This window comes from Ammospiza caudacuta, chromosome 2 (genome assembly GCF_027887145.1).
Source record: "Ammospiza caudacuta isolate bAmmCau1 chromosome 2, bAmmCau1.pri, whole genome shotgun sequence".
Classification (NCBI taxonomy): Eukaryota; Metazoa; Chordata; class Aves; order Passeriformes; family Passerellidae; genus Ammospiza; species Ammospiza caudacuta.
This window is the reverse complement of record NC_080594.1, coordinates 900,371-914,316: the sequence shown is the minus strand read 5'-3', so window position 1 is coordinate 914,316 and position 13,946 is coordinate 900,371. Positions and strand designations below refer to the sequence as shown.

General features: G+C 50.1%; 2 protein-coding genes across 2 annotated transcripts in view; both read left to right on the top strand.

The window, feature by feature from the left end:
* Positions 1-1,419, top strand: part of LOC131554951 (glutamate receptor ionotropic, kainate 1) — a 102,355-nt gene extending 100,936 nt beyond the window's left edge. The window contains exon 16 of the mRNA XM_058800583.1: positions 1,112-1,419. Within this exon, the coding sequence (XP_058656566.1) occupies positions 1,112-1,267 (156 nt within the window). The 3' untranslated portion in view covers positions 1,268-1,419. The remainder of the gene's footprint in view (positions 1-1,111) is intronic.
* Positions 1,420-12,988: 11,569 nt separating this feature from the next.
* SLCO2B1 (solute carrier organic anion transporter family member 2B1) overlaps positions 12,989-13,946 on the top strand; it is a 29,566-nt gene continuing 28,608 nt past the window's right edge. Inside the window, exon 1 of the mRNA XM_058825064.1 lies at positions 12,989-13,063. The gene's annotated coding sequence lies outside the window, so the exon portion shown is untranslated. The remainder of the gene's footprint in view (positions 13,064-13,946) is intronic.

Below are 13,946 nucleotides of genomic sequence, written 5' to 3'. Positions count from 1 at the left end.
CTTAAAAAAACTCTTCTTTGTTTCCTCCAGCATGCTCGTGGTTCTTTTGTGACTAAAGTATATGGTGTTTAAAACAAGATCTTTTCTTTTGTAAGGCCAGGGCCAACCGAGAAAGGGTAAGTGACGCGAGGCCACCAAAACATGGCGGACGCGCCTGTGGGGAATTTCAGAAACGTCCATCAACGTCTTTAGTTGAGCCAAAGTTACATGAAAGTCACTGGGAGATGAGTTAGGGAAAAAACCCTGCAGTCACCTGTTGTGTCCAGGGATTTTTTCCCAGCTGGATCTTCTGAGGCCGAGCCCTGGCCTCACCTGAGGGCTCCGTGAGGCCCAGGCCAAGCGCTGAGGGCTCCGTGAGGGCCCCGGCCAAGATCTGAGGGCTCCGTGAGGGCCCCGCTTGAGCTCTGCCCTCACCTGAGGGCTCCGTGAGGGTCCAGGTTGAGTTCTGCCCTCACCTGAGGGTTCCACAATGGCCCAGGTTGAGCTCTGCCCTCACCTGAGGGTTCCACAATGGCCCAGGTTGAGCTCTGCCCTCACCTGAGGGCTCCGTGAGGCCCAGGCCAAGCACTGAGGGCTCCGTGAGGGCCCGGGCCAAGATCTGAGGGCTCCGTGAGGGCCCCGCTTGAGCTCTGCCCTCACCTGAGGGCTCCGTGAGGGTCCAGGTTGAGTTCTGCCCTCACCTGAGGGTTCCACAATGGCCCAGGTTGAGCTCTGCCCTCACCTGAGGGTTCCACAATGGCCCAGGTTGAGCTCTGCCCTCACCTGAGGGCTCTGTGAGGCCCAGGCCAAGCACTGAGGGCTCCGTGAGGGCCCGGGCCAAGATCTGAGGGCTCCGTGAGGGCCCCGCTTGAGCTCTGCCCTCACCTGAGGGTTCCACAATGGTGCAGGTTGAGCTCTGCCCTCACCTGAGGGTTCTGTGAGGCCCCAGGTTGGGCTCTGCCCTCACCTGAGGGCTCTGTGAGGATCCAGGTTGGGCTCTGCCCTCACCTGAGGGCTCCGCAATGGCGCACGTTGAGCTCTGCCCTCACCTGAGGGCTCCGTGAGGGCCAGGCCCAGCTCTGGCCGGGCTCTCCCTGTGGGAAACGTTTCATTCCATCCCCTCTCCCCACAGTGTCTTTCTTTCAATGCCATCATGGAGGAGCTGGGCATCTCCCTCAAGCACCAGAAGAAGCTGAAGAAGAGGTCGAGGACGAAGGGGAAGTCATCCTTCCCGAGCATCCTGACGTGCCAGCAGCGGCGCACGCTGAGGAAGGAGACCATGGCGTGAGCCAGGACAGAGCCAGCTCCCGCTCCTCAGAGGCTCCCCATGGCTCCTTCTTTTAATCTCGTCTAGACTGATGTACCACCGACCCTCCAGGAGGTGTCTGGCTCTTCCTCTGGGCTGGATTTCTCTGCTCACCTGGTCTGCATCTCCGTCCCCTCCCCGTGCATCGCTGTATGTGCTTTCTAAATAAATAAATAAACAACTGACAGGGTTCTTTTTTCCAAGAATCTGGGAGTGAAACTTTTCTTTTCCCTGACTGCAGTGACCTCCCTGTGTCCCAACAAGTCCCATTTCCAGAGAAGCCTGGTTAGAGGTTAGGAAAGCTGAAGTCCTCATTGGGCTGATGGCACAAGGGGGAATGAACTTCCCACTGCCAGAGGGCAGGGATGGATGGGATACTGGGAATTCCTCCCTGTGAGGGTGGGGAAGCCATGGCACAGGCTCCCTGGAAGTGTCCAAGGCCAGGTTGGATGGGGCTTGGAGCTGCTTGGTCTTTTTCCTTGCAATCCAGCAGCATCTTCTGAGAAGGCAACACATTAAATGTCCGGAGGAAGGAAAGTGGGCTGCCTAACAAGCAAACAGGCAGAAATACTGCTAGCAAGGTTCTCCTAAAGCACAACCCCTGTGCAGGTCAGCGGCTTCGTGCTCTCCTAATTGCCAGAGCAGTAATTTTAACGGGCTACCAGCTCCAAATGAAAAGGGAGGCTTGGCCCCCGAAGGAGTGATCTGTTTAGCAGTTAATCTCTCTAATCACCAGGGCTCCTAACTGCTAATGCAGCATTCTGCTGTGCAGCAGGGATTGCCTGGAGATGAATGCCCTGCTCAGAGGCACAGCCTGGGCTCTGCTCGGGGCACAGGGATGGCCCAGCAGCTCCATCCCACAAACCCTGCCAGGGATCCTGCACCCAGAGGGGCTGGGGCTGCCCCTCATCTCCCACACACAGGCACCACACACACCCTCAACCTGCCCCTCTGCAAGAATGGCCGAATGCAGAGGCTCTGCTGCTTCAGAAGCACAAGGACCCAGTTCACACTTGTTTGACACAGGCTCCTCTTGTCACGGATGTCACCACAGGCTGTCCCCAGCCAGGACAGCTTTCTGTCAGACACACTTGTTTCCTGCTCCCTTTCAGAATGAACAGAAAATTACTTCTCTTTAAAAAATTCAACCCCAGGTTCATGATTGATTAAATAATCTTTCCCTGCTGATTAAATCGCTCTGAGCATCCCTAGGGGATGCTCTGAGGCTTGAGGAAATCTTTTCCAGCATGCTGTCACTGTCCCCACTTTTCCCAAATGATCACCTCCCTTTCTCCAGACAGAAATGCCATCCCAGCCAGAGACTGAGCCCTGCAAGGGGATCTTTGCTCTCCTCTAGACCCCAAAGTAATTTCCTCATTTCAGTGCACACCTGGAGCTCAGGAGCTGCAATCCTTTCAGCAGGGCAGTGTTTTAAAGCCAAGTATAAATCTTATCTGGCTATGGAATTAAAGACAGCAAACTTGCCCAGCTATGGATGGCTAAATTCCCTTTTCCATTTTCTCCTCTCACCATGCCCAGTGCCCACACCTCCAGCCCCCTGCCCAGAGCTGCACTGTGCACCCAGAGCTGGTATTCCAAGGGTCAAGGCTTGCTCAGGTAATAAGAAAAATTAACTGGGAGACCATCCCTGTGAGCAGCACTTGGTGACAGCTGGCATTATCAAAACAAAATTGCTTTAAATAAATTCCTAAGCAGTGTGACCTATTTGCCACTTCATTATCTACAGGCTAAACTCAGTAAACACATGGCCTTTTGTTCTGTGCTCCTTCTATGGATTTTAATGAGACCCAGTGCTAGGGAAGAGCCGTTCAACAGGAGGCTGCATTCATTATTTATTTGGGTTTCAGCTTCATCTCTGCACATTTCTGCCGTTATTCCAATCAAAGTTTTGTCCAGGCTAATTCAGCCAAGGCGAGTGCAGGAAGTGACCTAAAGTGTTACCTGCATTTAGCTGAGGTGAACAATTCCCCAAAGTTTCCAGGACAATCTGCATCCCATTTGCAATTGATTAAATATTATTTGGCAGGCTATTGGGCAGCGAATTGCTGACATTTTGAAAAGAGCTATTTGATGATCTAACACAGACTTAAAATGTGGCATTTGATTTAGGCAAAATGCATAGAAAGTGGGCAAAATGAGGGGCTCAATTTCCTGCATCCATCTTGGCTGATTGTTTTTTTCTGCTTTCCTCACCTCCCAGATTCTCTGTGGAGAGATCTGGGGAGATTTTTCAGGTACAGGTTTGAGCATCACCCACTCTGCAGAGCTATTTCAAAATGCTAATAAATGATGATGCTGATCCAGAGCCAAAGCAGCAGCAAGACATACCAGTCTTGATATTAACAGATGATCAATGTTTATTCAACTCAGGCAGTGTTGGGGTTTGCTTTTTGTTTAGGAAATCCAATGGCACCTTGGGAGTTAAGGGTTGTAAAGGGCATTTCCCCTCAAATCTGACCTTCCAGTGCTATTGGAAATAGCACAATAATTTTTTATATATGTATAAATACACACACACATACAGGACCTCTTCTGCTCTTTCTAAATATATTCCAATGTCCTACACAGAGAAGCCAGAAAACTGAACTGAAAAGAGTCCTGAGAGGTCCCTCAGTTCTCCCACACAAAACCAGAGATGTAGATATCCCTGTAAGGGTTTTTCTTTGGATATAAAGGAAATAAAGAAATTGTAACTATTTTTTTTTTTTTGTTGCTGTTGCTCAGGTCAAATGCAGATGAAGGGAAGAAATAGGGTGCTTGGGTCAGAAATCTAATCCCATAAACAGATGGAGCCAAATTTGGTTTTGCACCTCAACCAATGGCCCAAGAAAGCCCTGAAAGAGCTGGATGGCCCTGGATTTGTACACTTAGATAAAGTCCCAGAGGCAATAGTTATGGATAGGAGTGCGACTTCCCACCAAGCTGAAAACCTGCTCTGTGAATTTCATGGCAAATAGATTCCTCCCCAGGTTTTCTGTCTTAGTTTGGCTAAACCAGAAGGACTGTGATTGATAACAGCCTCTTAGAAATTCAGCGCTCTGAACCTGCAGGCTGCTCCACTTCTGAGAGGAGCGTGAATTTACAGCTTTTCATTAGGAGAGCTATGCATTAAAAACCCCCAGGTTGCCCAGAGAGAATGAAAACGTGCTTGTCTCTCCTATCAGCTTCTCAGGCACTCATCATTTATGCCAGCCCTTAAGCTGAGCTGCTCAGCCTGCAGTGCTGGTGGCAGGGAAAGCCTGCCCAGGCTGAGCTCAGGCAGGGCACGTTAAGCTGAGCTCAGCTCAGGAGTGAATGCAGAGCCAAGCAAGCAGCTGGCACTTCCCATACCCTCCAGGCAGAAAGGGCAAGTGAAAGCAGAGGGAAACCATTCCCAGGAATTTCCACAGGTGCAAACTGCACAGTGACCCATTCCAGAGGTGTTCAGCAAACAAGGTCATCGCTGGCAGAGCCAAGAACCAAACTTGGCAATGGCAAAGTCTCTGGGGAATTTCTAAACTAATTTGTCTTCTCCTTATTTAATTCCCTAAATAATAATAACAAAACTATGGCCAGCACCCCCCAAAGTGCTGGATGTGTGTGCCAGGCTGTAGGTTTGTACAAACCTGGGGCTTTGTGTCCCACAGACCTGGCTGGAACTGAGCAGCACCTGGAGAACACTGCAGCACCTGGTGGCTGTCCCCTCGTGGCACAAAGGTGCCGGGAAAAGGCAGATCTACAGGCGCTGCTCGGGGACTGGAGCTGTGCCAGGCCCATCGGTCAGCATGATCCAGGGAACACTCCCCACCCTTCTGAACCTCTTCAGGGGACACTCCCTGGGAGGGCACGGCCACCAAAAATGCACCGAGGGCTCAAATAAACTTTGCCCTAACTGTGGTAAGGGTGATGAAGGGAAATTGAAAAGTAAAGGCATTTAGACACCTTCCCAATTAGTGTTTTCTTTGTTGTTAAGGTTATTTAATCACGGCAGCTGCACTGACTTTTGTAAAGGGCCATGAAATCTTTTTCTCCATACATAGGAAAGGGCAAAGCAACGTAAAATCTTCCGTGGCAAAGCTGATGTAAAATGCCTGTGTTCAACCACAAAGCCCCATGCAAAGAAATAATAAAAAGCCAAAACCAAAACCAAAACCAAAACAAAAAAAAAAGCCAAACCAAAACCCACAACAACAAAAAAGCCCCACCAAAAAAAAAAAACCACAACAAAAAAAACACCCCAACCAACCAATCAAAAAACCCTACAACACCACAACCGGATATTTTGCCATGCAGTGGAAAAACTGGATGTTCCTGGCTCTGACTGGAGCCCCAGCGCTGCCTGCTGAAGGCTCCAGGACACCCAGGGGCCCCGAGGAGAGGCTGCTGCCTGAGCTGGCTTTGGAAAAGGTTCTCTTCACAACCAGAAAAAATAAATGTGTCCACAGGCAATAGCTTGTACAGATTCTCTATTCTTGTAAATCACAAGTGCACTTTTCCTCTCCGGGTTCAAAACGTGCAGATTGCCAGCAAGTAACCATAACAAACAAAGGAGAAAAAAAGGCAAGAATAAGGCTGTTGTAAAAAACACAATTTGAACTTCTCATTCCCTTTAAATTAATAATGAAAATATTTTAAAGTCATCAGAAAAGGAGATTTTAAAACAATTTTTCTTTTTACAGCTGCAGTAGTGTTTAAAAGGACCTGAGTATTCCCAGCTAAAAGACTTCCCAGCAGAGCATATTCCTGACATTTATCAGGCTATAAACAAACACCCACTGAAGAGCAGCACGCTATCCTTAATTAAACAACAACAGTTGGATGGGGGAGGGAGCAGGAGAAGGAAATAATAGTAATTTAGTTTAACTGGGAAAACGTGAACAGCCTTTTAATGCAGCCACAAATGCAAGCAGTGACTCGGAGCCACAGCCTCTGGAATTAATGCTCCAGGCACTGAAGCACTGGGCAGCATTGGGCACTTGTTGGACCAGGCCCCTTTTGTTGGTGGCACCACACAGAGCAGCTGTGTCTGTAGCCATCCCAGTAATTCCAGAGCATGGAAAGCTTCACTCTGATATGGCTTTTAGGAGTAAAATTACACTGGTAATAACTACATTAAGTAACCATTAATAATGGCCACACTAAATAACTATTGATAATAACCACACTAAATAACCAATAATAGTAACTGCACTTGTAAAGGAGGATAATAAAATTCAGTGAAGAACAAAAGTTCCAATTTTGCTTTAAAAACAAAAAGAACTCTCCATAATTTAACATTTTAATTTGATGTTCTGGATAAGACATTCTGCACAGGGATGTGGGAAAGTTAAAAAGTGGGTTCAAAAAGCTTGGAATTGTGTGCTTAACTCTTACAAAAAGTTCTAAGCTTGAGATGCAAATTTGGAAATGGCTCACTTGGCACAGTGTCCTTACAAGGGAGAGTAACTTCAAGTGAAAGCTTTAATTAGCACAGCATTTAGCAACGTTATTAAGTTATCTTTTGTGGAAAAAGCCCTGGAAAGCACAATCTTAATGTAGCTGAGACATCCCAATTCCATAAATGAAAAATGGGAAGGACAAGATTTATTATCCTGAAAAGCAGGGGGACATTTACTTTAATGCACTTCAGTAGCAGCTTTAAATGACCAAGTGTGGCAGCTTGCAGGATGTGTTTTCAGAGCAGTTCTTTGCTTCAGCCGGTCCCTGGATAGAAAACCCTGGATAGAACTGGCTCTGGAAAGGTGTGAACATCAATTCTGGAATTTCAGGCTCATTTTCAGGTACTTGGAGGTGAATAACCACTGTGGCCTCATCCCACTCTGGTGTCTCCCTATTTCCCAGGTCTTTGGGATCTGTCTGGCCAGAGGTGAGAAGGAAGGGAGATGTGTTTATTTATTTATTTATTCCTTGGGATGTATTTATTTTTTAGGATGTGTTTATTCCTTGGAGTGTATTTATTTTTTGGGACATGTTCATCCCTTGGGATGTGTTTATTCCTTTAGGCCATGCTGTGGGTGCCTCAGAGCACTTTCCAGGGTCACCAAGCAGGGCAGCACAAAGGATGCTCACCATGGTGGGCCCCAGGTTAAGTGGGGCAGGGCTGGAATGCCAGGAAAGCCCCGGGGGGATCCAGGTGGGCTGAGCTCTGCAGACAAGACAATAGCTGGGTTTATGGGAGCGCAGGGGAATAAATCACATTGTCCAGGGAAGGACATCAAATCAGGGTAGGGAAGCTTTGCACTAATCCCGTGTCGTAATGACAGCTTAGAAATTTGGAACTTTGATGAGTTCAGAGATTGACTCAAAGCTCTTTAATTTGGCTTCCTGGTATTTAATCTCTTAACTTTGCGTTCTTAATCAGAACTCGGGGCGGATCTTTAATCTTGTGTGTACAGACTGGAGATTAGAGGCCCTGAGCTGCCTCTGGCACACAGCTGGAGCTCCCTGCGCCTTCTCCTGCCCCCAGAGGCACCCAGACCTGGGAGAGGCCTGGGGAGAGAAAGGAAAGCCCATAAATATCCTCTGGCAGAGCACAGCAACACTTCTGTCTCTTCAGCAAAGAGTTAAAATCCATCACGGCGTGTTTCTTTTAAAACATTCCACAATTCATTTTCAATTCCCTCCACTTTCCGTGGTAGCCCTAGAAACACTTTATTTACTCATTGTTACTGCTGGTTATCCTGCTTTATCTGTTCCTGAATTATTCCAATTACTTAAATAGGGGCAGAGTCGATGGAAAAGTAATTTCCCAAAGTTCAGTAGGAGTTTGGAACTGTTTTCAACTTAGTTTGCTGCCAGTGAGCCAGAATTAAACTTTTCTTAATCTGGATTGTTTCCTTACAGAGCACACACAGCTGGACAGAGCAACAAAAGTTATCTGGGGGTTTATTGAGAGGAGCCGGGAAAGGTCAGAAGGAAAAACACATTTGCTATACAGACCAGCAAATAAACACAGGAAAAAACTGCTCAGTTAATAACAAGAATGTTTCCAGTGTGGCTGCAGACACCCTGATTTTGTGCAGTGCCTTTGCAACACAAATGTTACTCACAGAGTACAGGGATTAAGATGAGATCTTCCTCCCTGCCTTGAGGAAGATTAGGAAACTTTTAAGAAACATCCCTGAAATGATTAAGTCATCGTTTTAAAACCTGTGTGAAGTAATTTTAAAATCTGTGGGGAGTAATGTTGCACCACTTCTCCATGTTTTTCATATTGTCTGAATAGCAGAAAATAATTTTTTTTAAAGGATGAAAACCAGCAGCAGGCTATCAGCAAAGAGGGCATACACACACACACACACACATATACCATAAATTGTGTTCTGGTGAACAGGAGAGTCCTGAATCCTCCTACGCAGTCCTGCTGCACTTTGGTTTCTGATGCGAGAATAGAACCCAAGAGTTGGATTTTTGGGGCAGGATCTCCAGCTCCCACCAGGGCCACCGGCAGAAGGCGGCTCTGAATCACCAATTCAGCTCCAGAAAATCACATTTCTCCCCAAGGTGTTTTCCCTGGAAGTTGGAACATCTCAAATTGCATCTCCCTGGGAGGACAAATCCAAACTCCCCCCCCTGGCACAGCAGGGATTTGATGGAGAGACACCCAAATTTGTGACCCTGGAAGCAAAACCAAGCCATGGGAATGGAGTCCTGGAATCCCAGAATGCCTGAGGCTGGAAAAGAGCCCTGAGCCCCAGCTGTGCCCCATGCCCACCTGAGTGGGGCACTCCAGGGACAGGTACTGCTCCCCATGAAGAGCTCCACAGGGTAATCCAGCGAGCAAAGAGCATTTCTGGGATCACAGACCTATCCTCAGAGCAGGAGAAAAGCAGGATGGATGTGCTGCTGCCTTGTCATGCCTGCTTCTGCCCAGGTTTCAGGCTGTATCCCCACAGTTTTACAGCCTGGTGTAAAATGCACTCCCTCGTTTGAAGCAGAACTGTTTGGTTTTAAGACGGAGCAGAAATAATTTTTGGATGGCTTAAATAAAGGATTTTTCAAAGCTGTTTTTGTGATTGGAGTCATACACAGGTTATTTTCCATTAGTGAGAAAAAGCATGTGAAGTACTTGGAAATTACTCACAACTGTAAAGCAATAATCACCTTTGAGATAATGATTTTCTTTTTATGACACCACTACCCTCTTGCTTTTAGCATTTGCATTTTAATACCTCAAGAACAAAGACTTTCCCACTTATTGTTCCAACAAAGAGCTGCTTTCCAGTCTAGCCTGTAATTTTTCAATCAAATTAATAACCCTCAAAGCACTTTTATTGCTGAGGGTATTTGAAGAGTTTTGTAAAAAGATAACTGGATTTTCTGTAACAATGTGGGGGGAAAAGCCACATAGATGTGAACTAACAAGTGTGGGGGTTTTTTAATTGATGGATAACAAATAAAGGATAAGTTCCTGCCAGCACCTGTGTGTTGCTGAGTTGGCAAGTATTTTATCTGTGTAAGCAGATAAATATGAGCTTGGAATTTCTTCATTCTTTTTTAAATACCCTCACTCAATCTGGCACAGCGTTAGTGTCACAGATCCCACTGCAGCTTCTCAGCAAAATAATGACAATTAGCTTCTCAGCAAAATGAGACCATTTGACATCTAAGTTATAATAATTAATGTATTGTTTATATTATATTATTTATATTTATGCTATTTTATCTCCACTAACTCTTTGTAGGCAGCGTTTCATGGCACCAGCTCAGAGCTGGAAGTGATGCTGTGTAAAAGGGGTAACAGCAAATCTTTTCTTCCAAATTTTAAAACCTCTTCTCCTTTAGATAGAAGCAATAGAAGCTTCTTGAACTATTAGCCCATTTAATATTAAAAAGTGCTAAAAGTTCAATATTAAAAGTGCTTAAACGTGCCACATGCAGGACGCGGCACTTAGCCTTTTATTTTGCCCTATTTGTCCACAAATAGTTCAAATTCGGTTTCCCGCTGGGTTTCTCGGGGTTTTCAAGGCAAGGCGTTGGGGTGGCGCTGCTGTCCCGTAGGAGCAGCGAGGCGGCAATCCCAGGGTCGTGCTGCCATCTGCGGTTCCCAGCTGGAAAGGAACGGGCTGGGACACATTCCACCACACCGGGCTGTTCCAAGAAATTAAATCGTCATTTAAAAACCCACAAATATTTTATTTTTCTTTTTTTGGTTAAGAAAATAATGGAAAAGTCTCTTCTTGCTCTGGAAATCCTGTGATTTCCCAATTTCCGTTTCCCAGAATCTGACACATCCTGGTCTTATTTCCTTTGGTGGTGGTTTGGGATTTTTCATTAAGCAGAGAGGACAGGTTATTCACTTTAGTTCTGATGACCCTTTCCTGTTGTCCTCTGCAAGCATTACAAATACAGACATCAAAAGGCAGGATCCAAGCAGGGGTTCAGAAGGCAGCCCCAAAATTCATAGAGGCAAGGCAGCTGATTACCACCAGCTCCAGTTTAAATCCCAGCTCTTCAAACAATTTCTGCACAATTCCAAACATTTGCATCCCAGCTTTGGGCTGGCATCAGCAGAGGCCAGATGTGAAATCCCAGCCCTAACCCAGCTGGTTTTTCCAGCCCCACAGGCAGAAAAGGATCGGCCCCACAAGTGGCCACCGGTGCCATTTCCCACGCAGGACACTGAGCTGCTCCTTTCCAACCCCAGCTGAAGCCTTGAGCCAAGAGCACACTTGGAATAAGCAGCAGAGCCCGGGCAGTTGTGGGATCCCTATTTTCCAGGCTGGAAGCCTGGATTCCATCATCAGTGCGCATCCCTGATCTCAGCTGTGAGATTTGGCAATCTCTTTGCAGCAGTAAGTGCTGCTATCATTTCCTGTGAGCTGCTCCCCAGTGTTCCAAGGAATTCTCCTCCCTGCACATGCCCCAGAGCGCTCAGCCCCCTCACCTGCCCCAGCCCCTGCCTGCTGTAACAGGAATTAGCCTTTGGGGAGGCACTCGGGGGCGGCACATCCCTACAGTCGGAGACCGCATGAACTGAAGGCCGAAGGAGCAGCGGGAAATCTCTTGGCCGGAGAGCGGCAGCAGCAGGCAGGACGCCAGAGGCTCCAGAGGCACCAGGACCGGCACCGCCCTGCTCTGAACACCCCGGGGCTTTTTGGGATCGGGCTGGGCTGAGGGGTTTTACACTTCCACCGCCCCAGGTGGCTCCAAGCCCTGTCCAGCCTGCCCGGGATGGATGGGCATCCCTCGGGAGCATCCCACGGGCGCGTCCCGGAGCCGGGGCACGGAGCGGGGACGAGGCGCTCTGGGCACCCCCTGGCCGTGGGATGGAGCAGCAGCCGGAGCAGCTGCGGAGCCCCGAGCAGCTCGGAGCGAGAGCTGCGGAGGAGTCCATAGATGGTGCTCTTCTCCCATGGAATATGGCAGCGGGACGCTACCGCCTCTGCGATCCTGGGTGTCCCCCTTTCCCTGCCTGCAGGATCCCGTGTCGGGGCTCTTTGGGATGGCTGCCTCGTGCTGCCCAGCAGCTATACACTCTCCTCTTCCCCTGGGTTACTGCCCCCTCCCAGCCCCACATCCCCCCCACTCCGGGGTCCCGGGGGATGCTCTGTGCACAGGAAGGAGCAGTGCGGCGGTAAAATATTAATAATATTTGTTTCCATCTGTTAATGCCTTCCTGCAGCCCTGCAGAGCCTCTGGGGCCGGTGAGGTTCCTTCCCTCTGCAGTGGAGCCCAGCTCGGGGTCACTCGGGTGCAGAGTGCTCTGGGACGCGCTGGTGTGGCCGTGTCCTGCCCAGCCAAACCCTCCTGCGCTGCCAGAGCCAATAAAGGGGGTTTAATTACTGTGTAATGAGCTGTAATGCACACGAAGCAGATGATCTTCCCTTGGGAAACATCAGGTGCCTCTGCCCTGCGTGTCCTGCGGGCTGTCCCATCCTCAGAGCCCAAGAAATGCCAGGAGGGAAAGGTCTGTGCCTTTCTCTGCCTCACCACCGCCCTGAGAGGGGAAATGTCCCACTCAGAGCTGGGATAACCAGGAGCTGCTTGTGGCTGCAGCTTTATGGAATCCAAGTGGGAATTTGCCCTGGCAAAGCTCGCCTGTGTTTGTGCACCTGTCTGCCTGCAGAGCTGGGGGTGCTCCCCTGGAGAGGAGAAGCTCCAGGGAGAGCTCAGAGCCCTGGCAGGGCCTGAAGGGGCTCCAGGAGAGCTGCAGAGGGACTGGGGACAAGGATGGAGGGACAGGACACAGGGAATGGCTCCCACTGCCAGAGGGCAGGCAGGGATGCGGCTGCCTGTTTGCTCTCATCGGGAAAAGCCTCGGTGCTCAGAGCAAGAGAGTACTGGGGAGACCTTGAAAATAAATAGTCCAGGGTTAGATAAACAAAGTTTCCCTTTCCCAAATCCTAGGATTACACCACGGCTTCAAAATTTATAGAAAAAATAGCCCGCAGATGAAGCAAAGTGAGAAAACGAACGCAAGGAAAGTGCCCTGGAGGAACGGGATCCTTGCAGGGAGGAGAGAGGGAACTGGAGCTGGAGGGAAAGCCGAGCCCGGTTGGGACTGGGGCTGGGTACGCAGCTGGCAAAGCCCCGGCTCAGCAAACCGCACACTCTGGCACCCCGGGACTGCAGGAAAACACGGGAACACATGAAACCCTATGGAACGTGATTGCAAAATTGGGATTTGCTCCGCCGCTAACAGTGGAGGCGCAGGAAGAAGCCCCACCTCCGCAGAGCCATGCCCACCGCAGGACCAGCCCGAATGGCCCCGGCGGCGGCGGCAGAGGGACAGCCCGGCTGCCGGGGGTGAGGAGCATCGGGAGAGTGTGCTCCGGGGTGAGTGTGCAGGGCTGCCCGCCGGGGCAGGGTGCCTGCGCGACGGGAACTGCGCTCCTGCAGGGCTCTGCTGGGCTGGGAGCAGCTTCAGGGGCGCAAAGAGGAGTGTCGCCGTGCCTGCTCCGTGCCCGCTCCGTGACAGCCCCTGCACCGTGCTCTGTCGCTCCCTCTCTGCTTGTGCTTATTTACTTGAGGGTCTTTTCTTTTCCCACTCATTTCTCGCGCTGCAGGGAATTTTCCCATTTTCCCACTGCTGCCCCGCTGGCTTTCTCCCGTGGTTTCACTTCTCCTAGAAGGGCACTGGCTGTTTGCAGCCCGGATCTTGGGAAGGGGCAGGCAGCGTGGATCTGACCCGTGCCTGGCTGGCACAGGGAGCCTGGCCGAGCCAAGCCTCTCCAGCAGGGAGGAGCGCTGATCCTGCAGCCCCAGAGTCATGGCAGGCTCTGGGCTCAGTGCTGAGCTGCTCCCACCGAGCTTTCCCCAGCTGCAGGGCTCTGGGAGCAGCAGGAGGCTGTGTTCCTGCTGGCTCCTGCAAACGGGGAGCTGCCGTGTCCCTCAAGCCTTTGGGACGGGCACGTCCCCCGGGAGCCAGCCGTGGGAACAGCCTGTCCTCCCTGGAGCACGGATTTCAGGGTTGGGCTGGGGCTGGCCACACCTGCTGCTCTGTCAGGTGGCACTGCTGGGCATGGGGACAAGGGGACGGCTCTGCAGGGTGGGTGGGCTCTGTCCCCTCCTGTGTGGGGGCTGCTGCTCCGATCCCACCCCTGGCGATGGGCACCCAAGGGCAAGGACGCCCCTGTGTCAGGAGGGAATGGCACTGCATGTCCCAAAAGCACTGGCTGCTCCTGGATCCCTGGCAGTGCTCCAGGCCAGGTTGGACTGG